Below are 27,321 nucleotides of genomic sequence, written 5' to 3'. Positions count from 1 at the left end.
GCATAGTCTAAAGCTAATAAATATATTTACTCATCTAATGACTTAGAGGTCATTACTGTACATTGCATTTTTTAACCCAGATTAATATTATTTTAAAGTTGTTTTATACAAGCTGCTTTCCTATAGACTTTGCTACATATTCATTATTTGCTTTTTTAAAAAAACTTTTTCTTGCGTTTCAGACATTCTGTCCAGTCACTTTATATACAACATACTGTGGAATTTCCTTTGGTGGGACTCTTCTGGAGGCAAACACTCAATTTTCGTTTGCCCGCTAAATGTTATTGTTTTACGTTTGTTGATGAAATAAGCGTTACAGAGTTGAGAATTCAAGGGGGGACACTATTTTATTTCAGTACACTGAAAATCTCATCTGCTCATTTCACTGTTGTGGAGGGTCAAACGGTTGTTTCTTTAAAGGTTTTCTGACTTTCTTCCTCTTTGTCTTTTCACTGTTTTACTGGGAATGGCTGTCCCTGTGTTTCTGTGGCTTCACATTAGTGTAGCAGTTTAGAACCCAGAGTGTGGAGCCAAAGTGCCTGGGTTTGAATCCCTGCTCTGCCACTTTCTCATTTTGTGAACTTCAGTACATTAGTTAACTTTTTCTGTAGCAGGGTTACCTTCATCTGTAATTAGAGATAGTTGTGGAAACAAATACCTAATTTTAATAAATAGTAGTTGTCATTTATCATCTCAAGTTATTTTTAAATCATTATGCTGTTTTAAAGTTTAATCATTTCAAATACTTATGTGAGACACTTGGTAAGCATTATTTAGAAGCACCTTGTAAAGAGTGGCACCAATACCTCCGTATAGTAATAGATTCTTTCACTGCCTACAGTGTGCAGAAAACAGAGTAGACTGTGCCTGACCCGCAAAATTAAATTGTATAGCAAATTGGATTTTAAAAACTCTTAGTTTGCTTCTAAACATTGTTTACAAATTTGCATCATATACATAACTCCTTATTTTAATATATATTATTTTTAACTATATATCATAATCTATATCTATGCCCATGCCCATGGGTACACGTTCACAATAGAACTAACTGAGGGGCAGGAGGGGAGGGAGGCAAGGATTTGGGGGCAGTTCAGTATCAGCCCTGAACTCTGGGAGACTGAGCAGTGATTCAGATCCTTGGAGCGTCTTAAAGAGGAGCCAGGCCTTTAAGAGTGAAACAGTTGGCCACTGCAGCCTTTTACAGAGGAATCTTCTACTGTGGAATTCTTTGGTTTCTGTGTTCTCTAAGAAGAGCCTCAGGCTTTTTTACCATGAAATGCTAGCTGTATAGTTTTGCCCTGTTTAGCATTTTTATTTGCTCTTTGTCTCCTGCCTCGGTCCGTGCCCACATTCCCAGGCCCTGGAGCGCTGTCCCCTCTAGCTGTGCCTTGGGGAGCTCCTGGGGTCCTCTGACTCCTGTGACTGGGGTCATTCTGCCTCCTCAGGCTGACCACCCTGTCCAGTCTTGGTCAATTACACGGAATTCCATTACTCTTGTTATATTAATTAATAGTCTCTTTAGTGTGAATTTTAATGGCAATTTTATATCCTTTTTTCTAATTAAAATTGCATTGTAAACAGTTTCCTAAGTCATAAAAGATTATTTTGTAGTTATCGTGTTAATTATAGTAAAATCCCATTGATGATAAAAAAGAGAGTAACTTTAAGATATCACTCTTAGAAATATTTAAAGCTATTTCTCACATTTTGAAAGTACTTTTCTTCCCACCATCCAAGTTAAATCCTTGCCACATATTCTATATATATTTGGAAATAATCTGTAGTTTGTTTTGAAGAATTTAGTGCAGTACTTTTCAAATTGTGGTTCCAAGAATACTCTTGGCTTACGAAGCCAACATGGTGAGGGATGAGTAGTAATTTTTTTAAACAAATCAAATTCAAGGGAAAAATATCAGGATGTAACACATATAGTAAGTGAAAATGTTTCCCAAAACTTTTGTTTCATGGTAGATATGTTAAAAAAGAAAATTTCTTAGGTCACTCTTCAGCATAGGTAAAAATCTGTTTACTGGCTTGCAAGACAACCAACAACCTGGTAAAAGAATCTATCTATTCAGAGAGGGCATGCAAAGAGACAGATCACCTGGGAAACAGAATGTTTACCTAAGAAGCTACTTAAAAAAAAAGCAAGGAAGGAAGTATCAAATATAAAGTTCATTTCACAGGGTCATACAGATATCACACCCGTATCCATCTGGGGCAGGATGATCCCAGAAGTTAATGCCAAGCCTTTGTCTGTGACTGATAATTAGAACAACAAGGTTTCATTCGTCAACAGTTGTGTCTGCAATTAACATGGAAGCATGCGCCGGGGTCAGAGATGAGAAGCAGAGCACCACGTAACAAATTCTGATTTGAACGTTTGCTGGGGTGATTTTCTTAAGCCACAAGCAAAGACACAGAACACACAGCTTTCCCATTTCTTGGTTCGTGGATGTTTTTCCCCTGTGACAATTACTGTGTCTGCATCAAGTTGTGATAGAAGGTGTGGTTGCTGCTCAGTCAAAAATCAGGAAACACTGGCTAGATCTTCTCAGTCCTAAGGTGCTATCTTTTTTAGACGCTAACACTGAAATTTGTTCGATGATTTAAATACATCCTGGTATATTCAAGTGTGAATCTACTCATTTTAATTGACCTTTAGTATAGAGTTTTTGTGTTGAATGACTGGCTGAAGCTCATGAAACCGACGGGGTGATACCACCAGTAAACACTTATGTAGAGCTTACTGTGTTCCAGGCAGTTGACTTGTATCCACTTCACAATGACTCTATGGGGTAGGTACCGTTGCTTGCCCCGTTTTGTAGATATGGGCTGGAGGGATGCTGGTTGCCATGGAGTCAGGACTGGAGCAATCTGACTCCGAGGCTGCGTCCTAAGCACGGTGCTGTGTTGAGTCTTCAGGGGATGGTCCTGGCTGCAGGTGCTTCTCAACTCTGGAAAGGGTGGTAGTGAAAATTAACATCTGACTTAAGGCTTTGGAGTTTCCAGGGCTTTGGAGGGTCATTGGATAACACTATACATTAACATCACTTAATTCATCCTCTCAGCCCACTCTAGTTTATCTACTTCTCTGAAGCAGAAATACTAGCAGAAACTAAGGATGCTGGTGGCAGCAGAGTAGAAATGCCAGGACCAGGGATTTGAATATAAAATTTTTAGATAACTCAGAGGGCTAAATATTCCATGCCATGATACTTCAGAGTTATGTTTATAATTTGGAAAAGTTTAACTTCTCAAGAGTCGGGGCAGACATGACATTATCCCATTTGACAAAATGTTCTTTAGGAGATTATAGTAGAACCACACTGCAAGCTCTTCACTAGAACTTTGTTACAAACTAAGCATCTTTTGAACAATTTCAGTATTTTCTGGAAACTTCTCTTAGGACCACCCAAGTCAAGTTTCAGATCGGAAAAAAAACAAGAGAACATGAACTGAGTTCAATGCCCTTATTTTACAGACCATGAAGCAAAGTCCCATGTGGGCTTGAGCAATGAATGCCACAACTCATCAGTGGCAAAAATAAAAATGTGAAGCTAAGCCTTCTAACTCTTACTACTGATTTCTTTATAATATTTATAATACATGTGTAACTCAAACGCCTACTAACTAAGCAGAAATACAGACAGGATGGCACAGGCTGACCCACAGTGTGTTCAGGACCCGGGACAGGACTAGGTTAATTCTCAGTACATCTCATCCAGGCGTGGCCAGTGGCCAATATCATGACCGCGGTCCCTTGAGATGCTGACAGGGTTGTGACAGAGATTGCTGCAGAAGGTAAAAACACCTGAAATGTCTGACTAAAGATCATAATTTTAAAGCTTAATTCCTTGTTTTTATAGGCATAAAATGATAGGCTGAAAATTATTTCCCCCCAAAAGGCGGGAGGCACGGTTGTGTTGTGTCTGGCAGTCTGCATTGCTCTTGAGAGCGCTGACCCCCCTCTGATCCTCACTTCTCGGACTTTTCTCCTCTGGAAGCCCTGGGGGTTTCCCTCTGTCCCGTGTTCTGAAATTCCGTGACGTGCCTTGGTGTGGGTCTTTCATCCCTCATGCTAATACTTTAGGTGCTCCTTTCGATCTTGAAACTATATTCTTCAGTTAACGGAGATTTTTTGTTGTTGTTGATAATTTTCTCTATATGATGATTTCTGTACCTTCTAAAATTTCTAGTACTCAGATATTGAATATTATTAGATTGTTTACTTTTCCTATTCTCTCTTTGTTTATGTTTTTAAACTTAGGTTTACTTTCTGTTCTTCAAATCTTTTATTATTTCTTGTTATGATTATAGTTTTTAATTTTTAAGAGCTCTTTTTCATATTTTGATTGTTCTAGGTTAATAGCACTGTGTTCTCATTTCACAGATGCAATATTGTCTTTCTTCTCTCTGAGGATATTAGTTATGGTTTCATTGACGTTTCCTTTGCTCTCTGTCTTGTCGCTGATTCTCCAAGTCCCTCTTTTATGTTAGTTTTGGTTGCTGCCTTTCATTTCATGTCGAGTGACTGCTGGCTTTCCATTCATTTTGGAGACAGCAGGAAGCATATCGGGTCAAGCTTACTGATTTATAGGCCCTATTGTAGGGTAATTGCAGGAGCCAGAAGTTTCACTGGAGGATGCTGAAACATCAGCATCTGTAGATCTTTCCTCTTTGGTCCGTTTCCTGTAGGAGAACACTTTTAGAGTCCTGTCTGGTTTCCTACATTCCAGAAGTGGGGTGGGGGGTGCAGGGCGGCGGCTGGAGTCGGGTAAGGAGAGATCTCTCACTCAGAATAGACTTTCTCTTCATTCCAGTGCTTCCATTTCAGCACCTCACCCTGTACCTAATGTTCCTGAGCATAGATCTCTTCTGATTTAACCTCTGCAGAGAGCAAAATGGAAAAGTTCAGCCAGCAGAGAGGAGATAAGGGAAGGAAGGGGGAGTCTCCCAGTGACAGGCACTCAGGGAAAGGATGCGAAGGGGGTTGTCAAAGACCCTTGAGGCCTCCAGTCCCTGATGCCAGATGTTGGCGACCCCTCTGCAGTCAGGACACAGCCGTTCCTCTCTGCTGAGTGAAGTGCTTTCTGCCATTCAGAGTGTTAGCATGTCATCTGCCTCGCCTCTTGTTCTTTGTGGATTTATGCCTCTTTGAAAAATCCCTTTACTCTTATATTCACTTGATTTGTGAGGAAGCAGAGATAAAAGCATGCGCCTAACTAGTCAATTTTGTCTGGCAGCTCTGGGCCTCAGCTTTGTTACGTCTACAATGAGGGACACAGAGCAGATCATCTCCAAGGGTCTGTGACCCTCAAGTTCTATGACTCTGTGACTGTGTATAGATGCTGTATCATGTAGGACCGATTCTAAGAATTGTCAGAATTCAAACCACGGGGAACCTGTTAGAGCCCGAGTGGTTAGGAGAAGTTTCATCTTGGAGGTAGGGACCGTGTGTCGAATGAAGGAAGGAGGGAACAGCGTAAATGAATACAGAGAAGCAGCTATGGCTACTGAGGGCAAAGGGCAATTTGGGAAGTAGCAAGACACAAAGTGAGACATTCACCACATGTATATTTGGAACTTGTTGTGGGGGGCTTTCAAAGGCTGAGATTTAAACTTACCAGCAGTAAGAAATGTCACTCTTCAGAAATAATATAATGTTGGTACCAAAGAACATTTCTTTTCATCTCATAACCACTGCACAATCGCCGTTCATTTCTTCTTTGAGGGAGTTGAACAAAAAGCCCTCATTTTTCTCTTTTAAGGAAAAACTTTTTCAAGTTTAGCAATATTATTTTGAGAAGTGATATGCAATTTCTTGAAGCAAAGTGTAATTTTGATGTCACATTTTATATGTCTTTTAATCTCCTTATAGGTTTTGTTGATGTATGCGTATAACTTGAAGTCTTTCAAGATTTCAGACGTGAGCTCCACCAACCACAGCAGTGCCTGCGTCGGCTCTTGCTGGGTTCCCCTGAACAGGCAAGTGCAGCTGGATCGCCCGCCACTCAGCTTTCGCTGTTGACGTTGTCGTGAGAACGGGCATTTCAGTAACATACAAGGTGAACCCTAGGAGAATTTTAGAGGACGTTTTTGGAAAAACACCCTCCCTTGGAAGGAGTGTGACAATGCAGTGGTTGAGAGCACACATGCTGGATCAGCCTGCTTTGGTTCCAGCACCAGCTGTGCCCCTGAACGACCTTTGCAGCCCCGAGCGGTTCCTTAACCTGTCTGTGCCTCCGCCTCCTCTCCAGTAGAACAGGAATAATGATAATAGTGTCTCAGGTCATTGGAGGAACAGTTCCTGACACTCGATGAAGTTTACAGAGAGGACAGGATGTTGTCTGTACTACATTTGGGGTGAATTTAAAAAGTAACTTAACGTGGCTTTGAATTGGGCTGCAAAGTTAAGGCCAGACTCCACCGTATTGCTTGTCTTAGCCTTTCCTCTTTACCTAAAATGTTTGAGGCTGTTCCCTGGTCAAACGTCTCGGTTCCAGCTAGGTTGCTTTCCCCATCCCATCAAACAGGCCAACCCCTCACTTGTGCTCATGCGTGGTTTCTGGTTTTTCCCGTTTCATGTTACTGAGCTCCTTGTTTGTTTTTCATTTTTTCATTGTTTAGTTAAAGTTTTGATTCCACTGTTCATTGCCCATATGACCCCAGCCTCCATACCATTGCTTGTAAGATGGAAATAATACCTATTCTGCCTTCGTTAAGGTTACTGTTAGGATCAAGCAAAGGGTGCACGTACTTTGAAAGGTCCAGTCCCATCACTGACTCCCGTGTCAGTCAGTGTCAGCCATCGTCCTGCCAGGCACCCAGCGGGTGCTCGGGGAGCAGAGACTTGGGGCTTCCCTGGAGAGCGTGGTTCAAGCTCTGTGATTGACGTTTCAAAAGACTCTTTTTGGCCCTGGAACAAAAGAGGGTAAAACAAGAGATGTTTCAAGAGCTACTTTTAATTGTTGGGCAACTTTTTTTTTTAGTGAAATAACAGAAAATCTAGGCACAGGTCATATACCAACAGAGCTAAGCAACAAAACTAGGAAATTATACACTTGCCTTTTACATTCAGAAACATGGTGAGATGTTTTTCCAGAGCCACATAATGAAAATGATTATAATTTCTGCAGAATAGAAGGTAATCAGACTGACAGGATCCTTTTTTATTCCGAAATGTTCTTCTCTGTGGTGTGTTCATGATCAGTGGCAGGGTCACTCAGGTCAGCGCCCCATCATGGAGGCCGTCACAGGGGAGGGTGGCTGACAGCCTTTCGTCTGCTCTGCCCCTTGGTGGGGCCATGGAAATGGACTCTTTCTCCCACCCAGTGAGGCATCCCTGTGCTCCTAGGGGGTCGAGACAAGATCAGTGTGTGGAGAACTGCTCTTGTTGATCATCCTTCTGAAGGCAGAATGAGAGGACACTGTGGAGAACTGAAACTCCCAAATAAAAAATTTTCCTGATGCCCGTTTGCTCTCTTGGGTCATGTAGTTCTTTTTGATAAAACATTCCCTGCTTCCCTGGACACGCACACCTGCATTGCACACACTGAGGCATGGACCCTGCGCCTGTATCAGAGTCGGCTGTGCAGCTCTTCCTCCTTCAGCTCTTCCAGGTTTTTCCATCTGCTGGCTCCACTCTGCCTTCAGAGCATCCCCTGGCCACTGGCCCGAGGCTCCGGAAGCTTTCCGTCTGTAGCACAGTTGACACCGGGTCCTCTGCCCTCCTCCTTGGCTTTGGCTTTTCCTTCTGTCTTGATTTTTCTCCCGACTCTCCACTCCCCAAACAATACACCTCAGTGTTGTGGGCTCACTAATTGTATTTCTTAGAGCCATTGAGAACTTGTCACAGTTCTTACCTTCAGGTCAGCCAGAGACAGTTATAGCAAGGCATCGGGGCCAACACAGGAGTCACTCTTTTGTCACTACCTGGAGTTTGTTTGGCCATGTAGATATTTACAGTCTTTGTTTTCGTCTTCAGCAGTATTTTGGTCAGGCACAGTTTTCTTTGTGCCACTGCCAGTTGTAATTATGTAGATAATTACAGGTAAATACCTGAGTGTATAACTAGCTCACATACATTATGCAAGTTAGAATTGTGCCCCTTTTCTCATGTTTCTTGAATGAAGGAATGACTTATGTTTAGGAGTAGCAGAAACTAAATGTTAAATAAATAAGGACTTACATTACACATATTATTGATTCTTGGAATAAATGAATGCCCTTCTTACCTTTTTCAAATAAAATATATCTTTGTTCTTTTTAGCGTTATTTCAATTCACGAGAAACTGTCTAATCTTAAGCAAATAGCTGAAATATCATTGCCAGCAACTCCTGAAGTTACTCCAAGTGAAAACATATCCGTAATCCAAGAAAAGCAAGAGAAACAAATTGATAGTGAAATGCAAGTAAGTCATGAAACGATGGAAAATTACATTGCTGCTGTAGGATGGATGTCATTATACGTCCATCAGTCTTAAATTCTTTTCTTACTTCGTCAGAGCAGAACTGTGTAGCTCTGCTCGAACCGTGTGGTTCTTCTGCACCGTTTTCTCCGTGTGGAGTACCAGGTGTGACCCTGTGGGACGCGTAAGTGGTGTTGCCCTCAAAGTTCTTTAAGCACACCAATTTTAAGCATCTTACGGGGCATGAAGACAAAGCCAGTCTAGAGAAATCATTCAGACATAACCGTGAACCTGAAGAAACAATGCTCTGTAACTTTATAACATGACTTTTAATTTTTCACTCTATGTTTATTATTTGAACATTTTTATGACCCAAGTAATGTGTGAATAAAAACCAGAGCATACAGGTAAGCATTTATCTTTCAGACTTTCCCATGCATATGTTTTTCCTCACAAAAGAGACACTATCCTTACAGTATGTTATTAATGTGGTCAGAGTTCACCCTGCCGAGTGGTTATTATGATGACTGATGTTAGGTGTTTTGGAGAAGGTTCTTTCCTTTCTGTTCTTCCTGAGCTCTAAACCCACTGAGAGGCGGGGCACAGGAAATGGATACATGGATACAAAATGTAAGCATCATTACTAATAAAGCTGATTAGCAAACATGGTTTTAGGTCTGCGGCCAAGTGAGCTTATTAATACTTTGCTGCTGAATTAGCCAGACTTACCCACCTCGGCACATAGTCATCTGGTATACCTGTGGCCATAAGATGCCCCCACTGCCTTTGTGCCCCCAGCCAGGCTTATCGTCCTGCAGGCAGGGTGCCTCCAAAAATATAAATAACGATTACCCAGGAGGGGCTGAGCCTAGCATGCTCTGTTGCTTTTCTCAAACTCACCAATCAGGTAAGTCACTCCACACTCCTGGCAGTGAATTAGCGAGGGGTCCAAAGACAGCTGGGAGTGCCCCTCCCTCAGGAGTGGAGTCTACAGAATACGTGTTTTCCTTAAGTACTTGCTCTGTGACTTTCCATTTGTACATTCACCCAGCTTCTTGAGATTCATATGCATATTCAATAGTTACTGTGGTCATTTTTTAAAAAATCAAATGGCCGTACAACATTTGCAATGAAAAGAAACAGTCTTCTGCCCACCTTGTACTAAATGAATTCCAGCCACTGGGGTCCCATCTCCGATTTTCTTCTCTGAAATCTCTTAGGATCTTCCCTTTTTAGTCTGTTGTATCTTTTTTTCTTAAATTGCTTTCTGCTAGGTTATATTCAGTTGATTACCAATAACAATATTCTTAAAGAATATTATTGGTATGGCTCATTTTTTTCTTGTTTACTTCATCTAGGCACTCACTGTGCGAAAATGTAAAAGATGGCAAATCTCCTGATTTTCAGGATATAGTTGTGGGCATGTTTTCAGTGCGAATTTACCAGTAGAGTGAGTGCATTTTTCATTATTGTGGAAGCAACAAGCCCAGTGGCAAGAGGATTCATCAGCATGAACAGTTAGCCTTTGCAAAATGCAGCCTTCCAGTATTTACATCTCCTGGACTCTGCATGCATTTATCACAGAACTGACGTTTTTGAATTTTAGTTACATGTCTTTTCCAGGGTCCTCAAATGTTACAACATGAATTACTAGGCATTTAATGATATTAACGACATACTGAGCACTAACTATAAATTTCCCAATAGATCAGCTATTTCAAACTCATGAAGTTTCATGCAGACTGTATATAATTCTTTTTCTAAATTGCACAGTTGCCCTTTTGTGTCTATTTTCCAGAAGAACTGAGCTCTCATTTCATTTCTGCACTTCTTTGGTAGATCACTTATGATTGCAATTTTTCAGTCACAGACCAAACCTATCAGATTGCTGTGTTTGAGCCATGTTCTAGATTATTCTTTGCTGAAACCATCCTTGACTTCATTCATTAACTGTATAGGTTATATATGGAAGATGATTATTTTCCTTTGCATTTGTCTTTTTAGCTTAGATTGCCTAAGGCAGGAGAGAAGAGCAAAGATTCTGGGTTGTACACTGCCACTCGGTTTTATGGGGCTAAGTACCTGTCCTGGGACTAGTTTTACTCTCATTTCTAAAAATGGTCCTTTTTCCCTGGCTCCTAGGGCTCAGTTGGCTGGAGTGTCATCCCACAGCCAAAAGTGTCAAGTTTCAATTCCCAGTCAGGGCACAGACCAGGTTGTATGTTTGATCCCCAGTTGGGGAGTGTATGAAAAGGCAACCAGCCATGCTCCCCTCACACATCGACGTTTCTTCCTCTCTCCCTCCCTCCCTCCCTCCATTTCTCTCTTTCTAAAAGTCATGAAAAAATATCCTCCAGTGAGGATAAAAAGAGAAATGATCGTTTCACTCCAAAAAAGAGATGAGCCCCCTTTGTTGGAGTGAGAGTCATTAGAATTTCCCCGGGGGTCAGATATAGATGTCAGATTGATCACAGAGAGTCCAGTGTCGGAGCCAAGAGGTGGACTACGCATAAAAACAAATTAGGAGTAAGTGGGGGGTGGGGAGCAGGGGCAGAGGGAGGAATCCAGAGGACGGGCCTGCCTTAACCAAGGCGGGAGGCTTGCTCTCAAGTCCTGACGAGAATGGCATATATGAGCAGGTCCGTTCTTGAGTAGAAAAGCTTTCTTCTGTCCCGACATTGTCCTCTGTATTTTTGAATTTATTCTATTATCCAACTTAGAAAGGGCTTCTTCCACTTTAAGTGGGGCATTTTTAGATGTGCTTTAGTTCCGTTAGTGCTTTGTAAGACAGAATGTCATGAAATGGAAGAAAAGCTAGTATTTGGGTGAATTGGCAAACTAATTAGTTCATAACATTTGAAAGTTGGGAAATGGAAGGAACATACAAAATTTCCATTTTTCCAATGTACTAACAAGCACTTAAGAGAAAAAAAAAGCAACAACTAGATTTTGGATTATAGCAAATGATATCCCATTGACTGAATCTGCCAGTTTGTTGCCATGACGACCTTCACTGGAAGCTAATTAGGAGTTAACTAAGATGCTTGAAGAGATTGATTCTGGTGGAGAATTGGACAGGATTTCATAAACTTTATAATCGAATATATTAATATCTATTGCAGTATAGATTTTTGGTGGGTTATTAAACATAAGGGTCCAGAAAATATGCTTTTGGTTGATATGGGGAGTGGCAAATCTTGTTCTCTTTCCCATTTCTTTCCCTTTTTTCTCCCCCGCCCCAAATCCCTGTGGTCTGGAATAAGCCAAGAACTTCATAAAACAGTAATTTAAGATGCATTGGGAGGGCTACAGAGCAGGTGTTTCAGTCACTTCTGGCTTGAAAACCTGGTATGTCCTTCTTTAAAAATGAACAGTACTAGCTCAGAATGGCCAAGTCGTTTTAACCTGTCACTCACAGCTTTGGGGGTACATCACAGCTTCAGAGTACATCAGGAACTTTACAGCATACGAAGGATGCAAACCACCCTGATTTTAAGACAAAAACATCTTTTTGGAATGATAGCATACTGTTACAAAAGGCTTCAATTGTGTTTACCAAAGTCATCCGAGGTTAGCTCAGCAAACACATGGAGGGCCTGGAGTGTGTAAGGCAGTTAAAATGAGTGTGTTGTCAAATTATCCCAAATATCAAAGTACTATCAAAACATAGAACAAAATAAAGTTGGACATCAGTATCAATTAACGAGTTATTTTTGAGAAGCAATTATTTGCAAAAATCTCCCAGGCCTGGGGAATATAAGAAATACAGAAATCAGTACAATTAGGTCTCTATCATGGAGGAACTAAATTTTTGTGTGAGTTTGGCTATGTACCCAGATGCCATTCATAATGAGCCAGCTGCCTGGTGGCCCTCTTTTAGGAAGCAAAGTGTGGCACTTAAAGAAACATCAGTTTGATGTTCAAAACCATTGAAGACAATCTAAATCTTTATAGAGTCTCTTGTAATAACATTCCAGAGGGAACCCTTTTGTAATACACAGCAAAACTTCTTCAAAAGCTTATTTTCCTCAACTATCTTGCTCTTAATAGCTCTCTGACATCCACAGCGATCTTCAACATCTGCCTTATTTGGCTCAAACTCCTCAAACTTTCCCTCCATCTTGGTCTGTGCGGAGTGTTTTATATCCTGTTCTCTTCCTGCTCTGGTTCAGCTCTTTATTATGTAGTTCAACTTGGTGTCTCTGACTTCTTGTTTAAAACCTTTTCCCCCATTACTGGATTCTGCACCATTCAAAAGCATGAGGTTGTGGAATCTTTCCCTCTTGGTGGCGAGGCTGTTGATGCCAACTATTTTAATTTATTAATTGTTAGATCTTATTTATACTGATGGGGGGGAGAAAAAAAGAGAGAGGGAGAGAGAATTGAGCTTACTTTGTATTTGCTTAAATAGCTCAGATAACACTTTATAACTTCTATAAACTAAAAGGACATTTTTTGTACCCCCACATACCTTGTGCCCCTACCATATTGTTGCACCAATTATCTGTTTATGTGTCTCTTCCTCTCTCTTGACTTTGTATTACCATGCTCAGCAGTCTTATGTATCATTTTATGTCCAATATCTTACCCAGTAGGGAAGTCATTAGTGCCTTTTCAATACTTGCCTGAGAAGCTTCTAGTGGGAGACTCGTGGAGCACACTCATTCCTGACTGAGCGTACAGCAGGAGATGCGATGTGAAGTCATGGCACTGACTGTCAGAGTCTGGGAACAGCGAGCCAGTGCTGTGGCCAGAGAACCAGGTTATGTGGTGGGAGATGCAGCTGAAGAGATGGTGGAGCTGGGCACTTCTGACTCTCTGATCTCACACAGTGCTGGAAGTCTGTCTCTCCTATTCCTCCCACCTGACCATGAACTTCTCAAGGGCTCTCTCTCTCTCTCTCTGTTTCCTTCATCTCCTGTTACCACCCCTTGGTACGTAGGATGCATTCAGTAGATGCTGAATGAGTAAATGGTGAATGAGCATTGTGCTGCAGGACAGGGTGTGTGCAGGGGCAGGGCAACGCCTAGAAGGGCATCTTGTGCCCCACACTCCTCTTACTAAGAGAACTCTGGTGGCATGTGAAGGAAGGATGAGGGAAGCAAGAGTCGGGAGCATGAAAAACAATTTAGGAAGCTTTCCCCATGTTATAGGTGAAAGGTGGTGAGGATTTCAACTTAGTTAAAGAATTGGCTTTGTTATATTAGAAAGTAATTCACAAGTCCATCCACCATAGAATCAAGATGCTCCCTGTTAACAGAGAAATGACAGGACTGAGCCAGGGCCACTCTGTGTCTTCCCAGGCTCCTCGCCAACCACGGCTCTCCTCCTGCACCTTCCAGACGGGCAGATGAGCTGGCGCTTTCTGACTTCGTTTCTGTGGTCGAGAGGTCCCGTGAGGTCCCTCACAGCCCGACATCGAGTCAGCCCGTTTCTCACGTGTTTTGTGATTTACCTCAGATAGTGCCAAAGCCACAGCATGTTGCTGAGGTGAAATTCCTGTTTGATCAGTGTTGCAACAGGCAGCGAAAGGCATTCATCAGACAGCACTGCTGCTCACCTGCTAATGTGAAATCCTGACTGATACCGTTTTACTTGGTAGGTCTTGCTGAAGTCATGACAGTAACCCATTGTGGATGTTATTGAAACATTTCATATAGAAAGAAAGGAACTAGTCCTAAGAACTCAATTAGAAATATAGAAAGTTAGATAATGACAGGAGTATAGGAGTGGATTGTGTTCTCCTCTGTCTAGCAAAACGAACCAGGAGCCTGGAAAGTTCATCAGAGGAGCCTGGTATTCCCTGGGCAGTGCTGGGGGTCCCTCCTGCCCTCCATCCTTTTCAGTCCCACTGAGGCCGCCCTGCTTTTAGCTGTGATCTCTTCCTGCACAAGCAGTTTGATTTATCCTTCTCTTGTCTCTTCCGGTCCAGTTCACCATTTTGTGTGTGTACGAGGACATTTACGTTCACCTTTTAACTTCACACTTAAGTCTCATTTCCCAGTTAGAACAGTCCGGTTCACCTTTAAACTGTGGCCAGAATTATCTTTTGAAAGCACCTGAATTCCCTCAATTTCTTACCCACCAAAATTACAAATTACAGCAAAAACCACGTCCGATCCCTGTGTGCCCTGAATGCCTGCTGTGTTGCTGCTTACTGGGCTTCCCCCATCGAAATGCCCTTGTCTTTATTCTCCACCAAGTGCAATCCTACTACGCGGTCACTCTCTGTTCATACGGCCTGTTCTCCAGGAAGTCTTCCCTGTGCATCGTGCTCGTACTTTCTCTCTCCCACCTTCAGGCTCCTATAACATGTCATAATGACGCGTGTTCTGACCACATTCTGCTTGGTATTTCATTTAGTTGTGTAAGTATCTATTTTTCTCAGCTACTATAAACTTTGGGAGGATAGGGCCTGTATTCTTTGTATTCCAAAGTACCTAATACAATCCCTTAAGTGTATTTGTTAAATTAAATTAAATTGCCCTGGCTGGTGTGGCTCAGTGGATTGAGTACCGGTCTGGAAACCAAAAGGTCACTGGTTAGATTCCCAGTCAGGTCACAGGCCTGGGTTGTGGGCCAGGTCAGGTCCCCCTGGGGGTTGGTGGGGGAAGCACTGGAGAGGCAACCACACATTGATGTTTCCCTCTTTCTCCTGCCCTTCCCCTCTCTAAAAATAAATAAACAAAATCTTCTTAAAAAGGTAAATTAAATTAGGTATAAATTTGGAACTCTAAAATTTGATCTTTTCTATGTTTATACATTTATTAAAACTTGGATATAACATTGTATGGGGCTGCAAGTTCCATTTTTTGCTTTTTTATTTTCAGGTTTTAACCAGCAGTGGTCAGTTATCATGTAAGAATTAATATACTTTTATCACCTTAATATTTCTGAATACCATTACATATATATGTATATGTATGTATATAATACATAAATATATGTATTTTATATACATGTATAATACATGCACACATACATACATATATACAATGTGTGTATGTATACACACACATACATATATACTACCATAAAAGCAAATTGTTGCTTCCTTCAGGGATGGATACTGGCAATGACAGTGTTAGAGTTATGACTCTTCTAATTAATTGTAAGTGAAGAAAACCTACTTGCACGAACTCAAGTGAAAAAGGAGGTTAGGTGGAGAGGTAGCATTTCACAAGGTCCAGAAGGTAAGCTCATGCACAGCCACAGACTGGAAACAGTACCCACTGGGCCTCACGGGAGGTGGACTGGAGAGTGAGGAGCCACAGGTGTGCTCGGTTCCACAGGGGGCACAAGTTCACCTCTTGTTTCTTCCTCTGACTCATCTTGCATCTGGTCCAGTGGTTGCCTCCTCCAGCTCCCGTATCAGGACCTCTCAGCTCATACGGCAGGTACTAACTATAGCTGCCCTTCGTTGTCCTTCCTTATGAGCAGTTACAGTGGTGAAGAACCTGACTGATTCAGCCCTGCCGAAGGGTGGACTCCTCAGGGTCAGATGTGTACACAGGAACAGAGCTCTGTCAGTAGGGTGGGGCGGGGGCGTCAATAGTAGATGACGTGTGGTACTGACTCCCACTTCCCATTCATTTCCTCTTCGCATCTCCTCCCCAGTCCCAACCCTTCTCCTCTGCTTAAACCTGTTTCTGGACTCTCTTCCACGCCTCTCGTCTAAGAAGAAAAGTGACTTTTCAAAATCTTATTTTTAGTGTGAATTACTTTGTTACTCTTCTGAAACATGGCTTTTAACAGTGACAATATAGGGAAAGAATCCTAAAAATATATTCTTTTAAATTAAATCTTATATTTTGTGGCTATCCTGTGCTTTTCAAATGACCCGAATTACTTAAGGGATTGTGACCTCTGAGTCCCTCCAAGTCTCAACCTGAGCATTGGAGTTAATTGATGACGCAAGAAAATACAAATGAAATAAATAATTTATAATTAAAATATCTATTATTTTACCAGTAAGATGAACCTTACTACATTGTTTTCTCACTTCTAGGACATGATTATCGAATGTTGCTTTGAAATAATAAGTCTGTTTTTGACTGAGGCAGAAACACCATCACTATCCGAGGTATGTATTTCTTTTAAAACCGTTTTTGATGCACTCACAGGTGTTGTTGCTATGGAAATGGAAACGTCTATTATGAAAGTATCAAGGGCCTAACCCTTCTTAATTAATGTGAAACAGTGATAAACATGAATTTATAAGAGCATGCTATTTTGTTTAAAAATGTTCTTTGTTTAAAAATCAACTAGTACAGAAAACTATGAAGAGAATAATGTTAAAGTCATTTCAGATCTATCTCAGAGAATAGCCACTGTTAACATTTTGGAGAATATCTCGGATATTTTCCATGTAGATATAAACTTTAGGATTTCTACATCAATGGGATCATACTGTATATGCATCCTATATCTTGCTTTTTCTAATTCAATAATAATGTTATGGACGTTATTGGGGTTTTTTTGTTGTTGTGACAGCTTACCTTGTATTGAATGCCTGCATAATAGTCTCTTTTATGTATGTGTTGTGTCAGGCTTTATTTACATAACCAGATTTTATTCATGGATCTTGAGGGTGATAGCTTCTAGTATATATCATACATATTTCACCTTTCCCCATTATCTTCTTAGAGTTAATTCCTAGGGATAATAGCTTGTAATGAAAAGTGATAAAATATACATAATACAAAGTGACATTGCAATAAAATATACATAATGTAAAGTTTACAGTTTTAACCACCTGTAAGTGTACACCTCAGTGGTGTTGTCCACCCACAGTGTTGTGCAACTGTCCACACTGTTCATCTCCAGAACCTTCTCATCATCCCTAGTAGATACTCTGTACCCATTAAATAAGAAATCTCTCTTCTCACCTCCTGCAATTCTTGGTAGCCTCTACTTTGTACCTCTGTTCTACTCTGCCTATTCCATGTACCCTGTGTAAGTGGAATCATGCAGTACTGGTCCTTCTGTGGCTGCCTTATTTAGTTTAGCACCGTCTTCTCAAAGTCCAGCCACGTTGTAGCATGCGTCAGTCCTTTGTTCCTTTCTAAAGCTGAATAACATCTTACTGTGTGAATATATCACATCTGTGTATTCATTCCTCTGTGGCTAGATATTTAAATTGTTTCCACTTTCTGACTACTATAAATAATACTTCTGTAAACACAGGGTACAAGTGGCTGTTTGAGTCTCCTCTTTCAGTTCTTTCAGGTATATAGGTAAGTGAAATCGGTGGATTATATGGTAATTCTATTTTTCAGTTTTTGCAGATCCCCCCAACTGTTTTCTTCAGAAGCTGAACCATTTTACTTTCCCACCATGAATGCACAAGTGTTCTAGTTTCTCCACATCCTCACCAACATTTGATTTTTTCTTTTTTGGTGGGTGGGGGGGTAGGTGATGATTGCCGTCGTAATGAGCATAAAGTGGTATCTGACAGTGATTTTGATTTGCATTTTCCTAATGACTAGTTTAGTTGAACATCTAAATAATGAACATTATTTGCCATTCACATATCCTTGGAGAAATGGCTGCTCAATTCTTTGACTATTTTTGAGTTGGCATACACGTTGTGGTGTGTAATTGCAAATGGTTCCCTGAAAATGTTGCGCCAATTTCCTTGCCCATCAGTTGCGGATGAGAGGGCCGTTTTCCTCACCAGTTCATCTACCCACGTTCTTCTTCTCCGGCTCCCCTCCCTCTCTCCCTTCCCCTTCTCCTCCCCTTCCTCCTCTTCTGCCTTCTCCTCTTCTTTTAACCATCATAGGTCTAACAAGTGAAAAGCAACATTTTCAGTCTTTAAATTTTTACTGTAAATAAGGCCAAATAGAGTTCATGTGTTTGTTGGCCATCTATGCTTCTCCTTTTGTGAAATGGTGTTCATTCATTTAGTCAACTGACAAACACTTAGAGTGAACTGTCTGTGTACCAGGAACTTCTCTCGAGGCCCTGGGGAGTAAGCTCTGAACAAGCAACAAGGACTCCACTATCTTGGAGCTATCATACTTTTGTGAAGAAAACAGTAAAAAAAATCAATAAGCTAGATAATTTCAGCTTTTATTAAGTGCTATGAAGCAAAAACAGTGTGATGTGTTAGAGTATGGGTTGGCAAACTGAGGCCTATGAACACATCTGGCCCACTGCCTATTTTGTAAATAAAGTTTTATTAGGACACAGCCATGCTCATTCGTTTATTTGTAGTCTACAGTTGCTTTGAGCTACAAGATCAGAGTTGGGTAGTTCGGACAGAGACTGTGTGCTCACAAAGCCTATATTATTTCCTGTCAGGCCCTTTACAAAAAAAATGTGCTGACCTCTGTGATGGAAAATAACCACAATCAGAGTGACAAATTCGATAGGGTCATAAGGGACCCTCCTAAGGTCTCTAAGAGATGATATTTAAAGTGAGACCTGGAATGTTACTCTGTGTCCCTCCCACTATATTATTAGTTTCTTGGGGGTGGGGGCAGTGCTGTCTTTGAATTCTTACAGTGGCCTCTATATTAAGTAGTTACTGCTTCTTGAACTGAATGGAATTCCCCTTAGTTTTTATTTTATTTTATTTTTTAGTTCCCTTTAGTTTTAAGTAACTGACATTTAATATTTGCTTTTTAAAAAATAAATATTTGAACATTCATATTCTTTCCCATTTTTTAAATGAGGAACTTAAGTTTTTAGTATGGAAATACATAGACAGACTTACTGTGGCAGGCCATCAATAGTAAAATCAAACAAACTTAATTTTGCACAAACTAATTAATAACAGGTCACAGTAAAAGGTCACATGATTTTTAGTATGAATGAGATTTGCCTTTTGAGAGAACAGGCTTGAAATGCCATTCTTGAATCTCGTTAGTTGTGTGACCTTAGGCAAGTTTTCTGAAATGGAAAATAGGGTGATGATGTCAACTTCTCAAAGTCGTGAGCACTAAAGCAAAGACTGTATGTTGAGTACTTAGCACAGGGCCTAGTACAAGTAAATGCTTAGTAAATGTTCTTTTTTTCACCATCATCACTCTCATCATCATCCCTACCAAGGTCCTGCATCCAGGTGTGAATTCTTCATTCCCTGCTTAATTAATTTTAAACAGACTTTTAAGATCTAAGTTTGTTTTGAAGTATTGATAGACAAGGAGAGGAAAAGTGTTAAAGGTAGAGAGAGAATTAGGACTCATTTTCTTCCCTGTAAAGTGAATCAGTGTTGAATCCTAGAGGAATTGGGTTGGTGTGCAGGATCCAAACAGGAGATGCAGTCGTGGTGAGTCACGGTCCGAGAGAAGGTGCCTCCCAGTTGAACCCCATGCTAATGCTCCCACTTAGTAGTATTGGAGGGAGCGTGGGCATCAGGAGCTTGTCCAAGAAATAAATTATTAGACAAAACTACATGCCTCAGTGTAGCTGTTTTTATCACCGGAATGAGATCTTGCTGTGCAGTTTGGCTCCATCCTGAACATACTTACTGCAGTCGCCTTTGCCTATTATTGCCTCTTCCTAATTAGCATAGGTATCATACACCCAGCTTGGGATAAAAAGAAACTGAGAATAGCAAGGAGATGAAAGAGTAGTCCATGCTAACCTTCTATAAGTGTCTATTAGGTATAATTTCAGAAGAGCCAGTAATAAAGCTTTCCTTTCATTGCCTGCATTGGTTCAAATTGTTGCAGTTTCCAAGTTGTCAGGTAGCATTCAAACATGATGCTAAAAATATTCTTTCTGTTCGTGCTGTGACTGATCATGGGAAGGACAGACTGTCCGTCAGTAATTATTGATTCCAGCTACATGAAGAACATTGGTGTAGATATTTTTGTTGCTTCAAAGGCAGTGCAGGTTAAGGTTCTCACATTTGGCTAATTTTGTATTTTCATATTGGTTCACATGACACAAATACATTTACCCAACCAGTGTATGCACCCAGGCTTCATGTGTATGCTAAAGTGACTGGAGTCACCCGGAATCAGTATGGAGAGGATTCCTAGGAGCAGATGCTGGTTTAAGTAGGGAAGGTTATTTTTTTTAATTTTTTATTGATTATGCCATTACAGTTGTTCTATTCCCCCCCTTCATTCCCCTTCACCCTACCCCCCGTCCCCACCATTACCCCCCCTTTAGTTTATGACCATGTGTCTCAAGTCCTTTAGATTCTATATTTCCCATGCTATTCTTGCCCCCCCCATCTATTTTCTATCTACTGTCTATGCTACTTATTTTCTGTACCTTCTCCCCCCTTCTCCTCCTCCCACTCCCCTGTTGCTAACCTTCCTTGAGATCTTCATTTCTGTTTCCACTCCTGATCTAGCTGTCCTTTTAGTTTGCTTTTGTTTTAGGTGTGGTTGTTAATAACTGTGAGTTTGTTGTTAATCTAGGTCAAGTGATAAGACACATATAAGGAGGTTGCAAAGTAAAGTTTTCTTGGCTGTGTGAGTTCAGTAGGGTACATTTTTTTAGTTCAGGGTTTTTAGCTAGATTTAGCATTGTAACCAACAATAATGGCAATAATCTTTCAAGTGACTACTAATAGTGGTAGTAATAGTATTCGTGGTTACTATTTGCTGAGCACCTGGCACGTGCAGACACTGTTCAGTGTTTGACGATCTCACTCAATATTACAAGAATCCAATAAAGCTGGTTACTACTATTACCCTCATCCTAGAGATGAAACTAATGGACAAGGAAACTAGGCAGCAAGTTTAAGGTCCTCCAGCTTATAAGTGGAGGAGGCAGGAGTCAAATACAGTTCTGCTTAGAAGTTCAGGCTCTGCATCTGTAACTCAATTAGACCCAAGGCATATTTTGTTAGAATAGTGGGAGCAGGTGCTACAGAGTGTTGAGGAGTGAGAGGTGAGAAGGTGAGAATGGGAAAGTGAAAGTCCCAAGTCTATATGCACATTTGAGGAGGTCTGTCTGGGTAAGACACCTGGAGAGAGGCACGGGGGTGGGGGGACGGGCAGGACAGGAGTGGTGGTGAAGGGAAAGGAACTAGCGGGCGTGGGGGGAGGTTGCCTGTCTAGAAGAGACAAGGACAAATGATGGAGCCCGACCTCAAGGGAGCAGGGAGGGAACAGAAAGGCAGTGACAACACAAGTGACTTGGCTGCCTGGAAGGAGCAGAAAGATACCTCTTTCCTCCAGGCTCGAGGTAGCAGATTGAGGGAGGAGGGGTGCAAGTTTGTAAGGAAAGGGTGAGAAAAGCTGGGGCAGTTCACACCCAGTGGTGCTCGTTTCTCAGTGAAGTGGAGGCAAGTTTATGTACCATTGTAGTGGGGCAGAGGGTTGAGGATATGGTCTTCTGAGAGAGCTAGAGAGATGGAGATCTGGAATATTCACAGTCATTGAGTGTGATGGGCAAGAAAGCTGACCAAGGACAAATAAAAGGATTGAGGGCCATGCGGAGATTGAAAGTCTTTAATATGATGGGACACTAGGCTACATGGCTTGCGATTTTTCTCCAGCAACACTTGGCTTCCTGCACGCTGGCATGGAAAATGCCGATGGAGGCGGACACGAGAGAGCGGAGGCACATGGCGGGTGAGGCTGCCGGCAGCGTGCGGGAGGCCCAGGTGGGTTCAGCAGCCATGCATTTGTCTCACGGTCCCTTCAAATGATCCTCCTACTTACTCCGAGAAAGCACCAGGACAGATGTCACCAGGACAGCTTGCTGTCTGCCATTTTATTAAACTCTAGTTAAACATAAAAGCATTTATACACTATGTTTTCTTACAAATATTTTGAATTTAATCTAAGAGAAATTCCATGGCAGTTCAGTTCTAATGACTTATACTGCATCACTACGTATGTTATTAATGTGCATTTCTTTTCACATGGCTAATAGGGTACCCATGTCTCTTATTTTTTTTCTTAAAATGATCATTTTTGTATGGGTTTATGATCAGATGTTGACACCAACCATGTGCGGGTCACCAAAATAATCATTTTCTTTAAGATGACTTTGGTAAGGAGTATGGAAAGGGTAAAAAAACAGCCAAAGGGAAACACAGAGTCACAGATAATGTTAACATAGCTTAGTTTGTTTAGCCGCTTTTGTCTGATGTACTCATTCTATCATATGACTTTATGACCTTATGATCCCTGACGATCAGCTGAAATTACTGCCCCACAATGCTAGTATCTTCTCTTTTACTAGATTATGATGTCAAAATGGGTAATAACACATGAAACCTGCGTTTCTGTGTCTGAGTCCTTTTTCATCCATTTCTCTCAAGCCCATGCTTTGCATCTCTGTATTTAACAGTTTTTATCAAAATGCATTATAATGATGTGCTCCCATAATTGTCTCCATTGTTAGGGCAGACAGGGTCTCACATAAAAAGATTGGGTCTTACTCTATTTTTATTCTCAGTGACTTGCCCAGTGGTGGCCACCCCCCTTCCAGGGCTCAGGGCTTGTTAAAAGAATGAACGTTCATGATACGCCTTCCAGAGGTCCTACTGGTTTGCAGCTCTAGTCTAGACCTTAACGGGGACCCTAGACTCACCAGTGTTGTGCATTAGTATCATAAACCTTTGACAAGTGCCTCCTCTGTGCCAGCCGAGGACTAGGCGTTGGGACACAGAAGTAAAAACCAGAGTCCATGCCTTCAGGGTGGCCTGCAGTTTAGTGAGGAGATGGACAAATACAGGAGCAATTACAGTGCGTGTGTAGGAGAGGCCTGGGACCAAACACCGTTCCTCAGTAATAACATTAGTCAATATTCTAATGTGATCTTCACACGATTCTGAAGGTGGGAAAATTTACTGTGGGATCTTTTAAGAAGGGTTCACCAGTTCCCTATAAAAAATCAAATTAGTGTAACTTCCTATGGCCTATGGTTAAAAGTTTTAATTACTTCGGAAAATGATTGGGAGGCAGTAGAGAATCCTTAGGAAGACCCAGCCATGAACAAGGACACATTTGCAGGCATTTTTCTCTGATTCGGAAGACCTTTGGAAGACGAGATGGAAAATAGAAGTCCTAGCTTTCCCAGTGGGCTCAGTGGGGAGGGCCTGCTTCATGGTTTTGTTTATGAGGGTGAAGAGAGTGGGACAAATCTCCAAACCCCTGGATAGAGAAATAAATAGAAAGGTTTTTTAAAAAGACTTCTTAGTCCTCAAGCTGCAGCAGAGTGCCAGGTGTGTGCTGGGTCCCTGGGGGGACAGAGATAAAGACAAGAGTTCTTGTCTGGAGGAGGGTAACAGTCCAGAAAGGAGGGGTGAGGCTGGTACTCATGAGTGGAGAAGACGGTGGGTGTGGTTTCAAAGTGCATTGTTTGGAATGAAGATGGGGGAACGAGGTTGACAGAGGTTAAAAGACCTGCCCAAAGTCACACAGCTGGTAACTGTCACAGCCAAGAGTGTCAGACTCCAGAGCCCAGGCTGTTCACTGTTGACTCTTGGCCATTCAGGTCAAGGGGCTGCATGGAGAGTCTGTAGCCGAGGGAGAGTCACAGTCGGCGTTTGGGAACTGGTATGTGCGGTGGTTACTGGGTAGACTTGAGAGCCAGATTGCCTGGCCTCAAATCCCAGCCCAGCTCTGCTGTTTGCTAGACCTGTAACCTCTGGCGGGTCAATTAATCTCAATGGTTCACTTTCCCTGTTTGTAAAATGGGAATAAAAATAGTACTCACCTCATAGCGTTGTTGTGAGGATTCAGTTAATCCATGTAAAATCCTTAGAACAGTGCCTGGCACATACTAAGCAAAATAGTTACTGTTATCATCATCTGGTGCACTTGGAATTAGACCATTGTAAGTGGGTTTGTTTCCCTACAAGTGGCTGTAGCAAAGAGCAGCAACAGCATGCCTAGGATAAAGCCTGTGAGTATGTTTCCGAAAGAGAGGCTGGGGTAATGCAAGCGCTAGGAGTGGCGGCACGCACCCCTGCTAACCACATGCTTTCCCACCCTCCTCTGTTCCAGTGACTATTGTTATATGACAAAGTGCCCCAAACCTAATAGCACAAAATGACCTTTCATTAGGCTTAAGGATTTTGTGGGTCCCATATTTGGGAAGGGCACAGTGGGGCAACCCGTCTCTGTTCCATAGTCTCTGGGGAATCACCTGGGAAGACTCGAAGGTTGGGGGTGGTTCAGCTGCTGGGGGCTGGAATCCCTGAAGCTGCAAAGGCTCTCTGGGTTTGATGCTCCGTGCTGGCTGTTGGCTGGGGGCTGAGGCTGGGAATGCAGATCGGGCTGCTGGCCAGCACACCACACGCCACAAGGGACCTACATGTGGCTCGTTGGGTCTCTGCACAGTGTGGTGTCTGGTTTTCAGGAGTGAGACCCCCCTTCCCCAGAGAACCAGGCAGAAGCTCTACCGCTGTTTATGCCCTAACTTTCAAAGTTACATAAGGACTATTCTCCACCAGGCCCACATCCATCCAGATGCCAGGCGGGTCATAGACTCCACCTGTCGATGAGAGGACTGTTGCAGCCAATAAAGCACTCCCAAGTTCTAGGCCTCTTCCTTCTCTGGGAGGCATCAGAGAGGGCTCTTCCTGGCTGCCTGCTTAGGCAACTATTAAAATTAGTCAGCACCCTCTCCAAATGTGCGGGTACCTGGCATGGAGTTGCTGAGTGTGATTAAACTCTCACAGGAAAGGATAAACTTGGTGGACTCTCAGAGTGCCCTTTAAATAACCCATGCCGTTTTTCTGGGGGTCAGGCTGGGTTGCATGTATGCCTACTTACATGGGGCAGGTTCCATTTCACCTTTTTTTAGGCTCTTAAATCCTAAAGGGTAGTGCCAGGATGTTCAACTTCCTTTGGCTAATTTTATTACATTACCACATGCCTGTTGGTTTCCTTTTAGAAAAATACCCCAATGGTGTCAATGGCAATATTCTGTTTAAACTGTCATTTACATCATTGGGCACAAGGTTCCACATATTCCACAATAGGTGTTTACTAAGTCTTAAAAAAATAAATCTATTAATATAACTTTTTTTTTGTGAAGTTGAGAGTTCCAGGGTTTGTTTTTTTTTTTTTCTCCCCATCAACATCGGCCAAGAGTGTTTTTTCTTCTTTATTTTTGTACCAGCCAAGAGCTGTCTGAATAGATTTTATGGGCATCTAGAATTATATCTTTCTTCTGTGAGACATTATCATTCTGTCCTCAAGTGAAGAGTATCCTTTGTGTGGAAGTTCATGAGACATCCACTTAATATTCGCACATTCTTTTGAAGACAATGCCGGGTGACATCAGCTGCAACGCTGCTTTTAAAACACAGCACCAACTTTGATTCCGTCCTCTCCCCGCTCAGTTCTAACTGTCACATTCGGCTGAGGGAAAAAGAAAGCCCTTAAGAAAAGGCCAGGCTATTAATGTGCTCTTCAAAATGCTAAGAAAAGGCTAAGCTGTTTGTGGCGTTTTCAAAATGCTCATCTCTTGGAGATTTGCCAGCAATAGTGTGAAGGTGAAATACACTTTCATTCATCTAGGAACCGAGGGCCTTTGTGTTATCTGTGCTCAAAGCACCGGTTCCATTTTTGTTAGACATGCAATTTAGGGGGTATAATGGTACTTGGATATAATTTAAACTAAAATATAATCATGAACCTGGTACTGTATATTTACTGGAGAAGCAGAGAGGGATGTATTCAACTGTTTGGTAAAACAAACCTGGCTTCGTTCAGGATATAATTTTATTTCAGAATCAAAGGGAAACTTCCCAAATTTTAGTCACTTGTATAACTTCCAAGGAGGTGAGAGGCAGGCGTATCATTAGCAAACCTGTTCATTGCTTTCTTTCTGTTTTGCCGAGAATGGAGTTAAATGTTTACTTTCATTTACTTCATTCATTTCGCTAAATGGTTTTGTCTTGATTAAAAAACTGGACCTTTCACAGTGAGATTAGATTTTCATTTAGGAGGATGTTGGGTTTTGCCTCATAGAGTTGAGTCATTTGGCACACTTTGGGAATTCCTCTGGACAAATTTTCCTTAAAATTAAATAAATTCACAAAGAAGAAGCAGGTATAAACTTATCCATTTTTCTTGTTAATACTAGTGACACTAGCTGTTTGAGATTTTTGTTCTTATTTCTCAACCACCTGTGGGAGAAGAGTATGGTGGGAAGAGAGCTCAGTGTGGTCTACCCCAGCTTCGCCCTTGCGGGCAAGTCACTAACCCTTTAACACTGTACATCAATCAGATTTTGTTGAAGGTCTCAAAAGCCCTGCATCTTACTGGATTAAAACAGGATTTGATTCTTGTTTCTACTGTCCATTGATGTGTGACTGTGAGCAAGTTACTTCACTTATCATGGCTGCCCCTCTTGTAGGGTTTCGTTGGAAATAATATGCAACCCCTTCAGTACAGTGCTAGTACACACCAGTGGTCAGCATTCAGTGCATCGCAGTCATCTGCAGTTTTCCCAGCCTTAAAATGGTGTGAGATGAGTCATTTCTTCCTTTGACCATTAGCAGCTCCTTTCATTAGTGGCCTTTGGCTGGTCTAAATGTTTGCTAATTTTCAGAAGAATAAAAGGACACTTAATACATGCATTCTTAGTGTTATTTTTCAACCAGTCTTGTTTAACTAATTGTTTTCTGTTTTGAGATAATTGTAGATTCACATGCAATTATAAGAAATACCAGTAATATAGCAAGATCCTGTGTGCCCTTTACCCAGTTTTCCCCAGTGGGAACGTCTTCCAAAACTATAGTCACAACATCACAACCAGGGTTCTGACATTAACAAAGTCAGGATCCAGGACAATGTCATCATTACGGGGACCCCTTATGGTCCTTCTATGGCTGCTCCAGCTTTCCGCCCCACCCCCGTCCCTGCCCCTGCCTCTGTCCCTTGACAATTACTAATCTATTCTCCATTTCTATGATTTTTTTTTATTTGAGAATGTTATATTAAAGGAACCATATAGTATACAACTTTTGGAGGCT

At 41.7% G+C, this 27,321-nt stretch overlaps 1 protein-coding gene across 1 annotated transcript in view; it reads left to right on the top strand.

Moving 5' to 3' along the window:
* The window catches only part of CFAP54 (cilia and flagella associated protein 54), a 253,182-nt gene that overhangs the window by 212,930 nt on the left and 12,931 nt on the right, over positions 1-27,321 (top strand). The window contains 3 exon segments of the mRNA XM_037160832.2: positions 5,885-5,991; positions 8,276-8,417; positions 16,423-16,497. Of these exon segments, the coding sequence (XP_037016727.2) occupies positions 5,885-5,991; positions 8,276-8,417; positions 16,423-16,497 (324 nt within the window).

The sequence above is a fragment of the Artibeus jamaicensis genome, unplaced genomic scaffold (assembly GCF_021234435.1).
Source record: "Artibeus jamaicensis isolate MK-2021 breed Jamaican fruit bat unplaced genomic scaffold, CSHL_Jam_final contig_233, whole genome shotgun sequence".
In the NCBI taxonomy this organism is placed as follows: Eukaryota; Metazoa; Chordata; class Mammalia; order Chiroptera; family Phyllostomidae; genus Artibeus; species Artibeus jamaicensis.
This window is presented reverse-complemented; position numbering and strand designations above follow the sequence as displayed.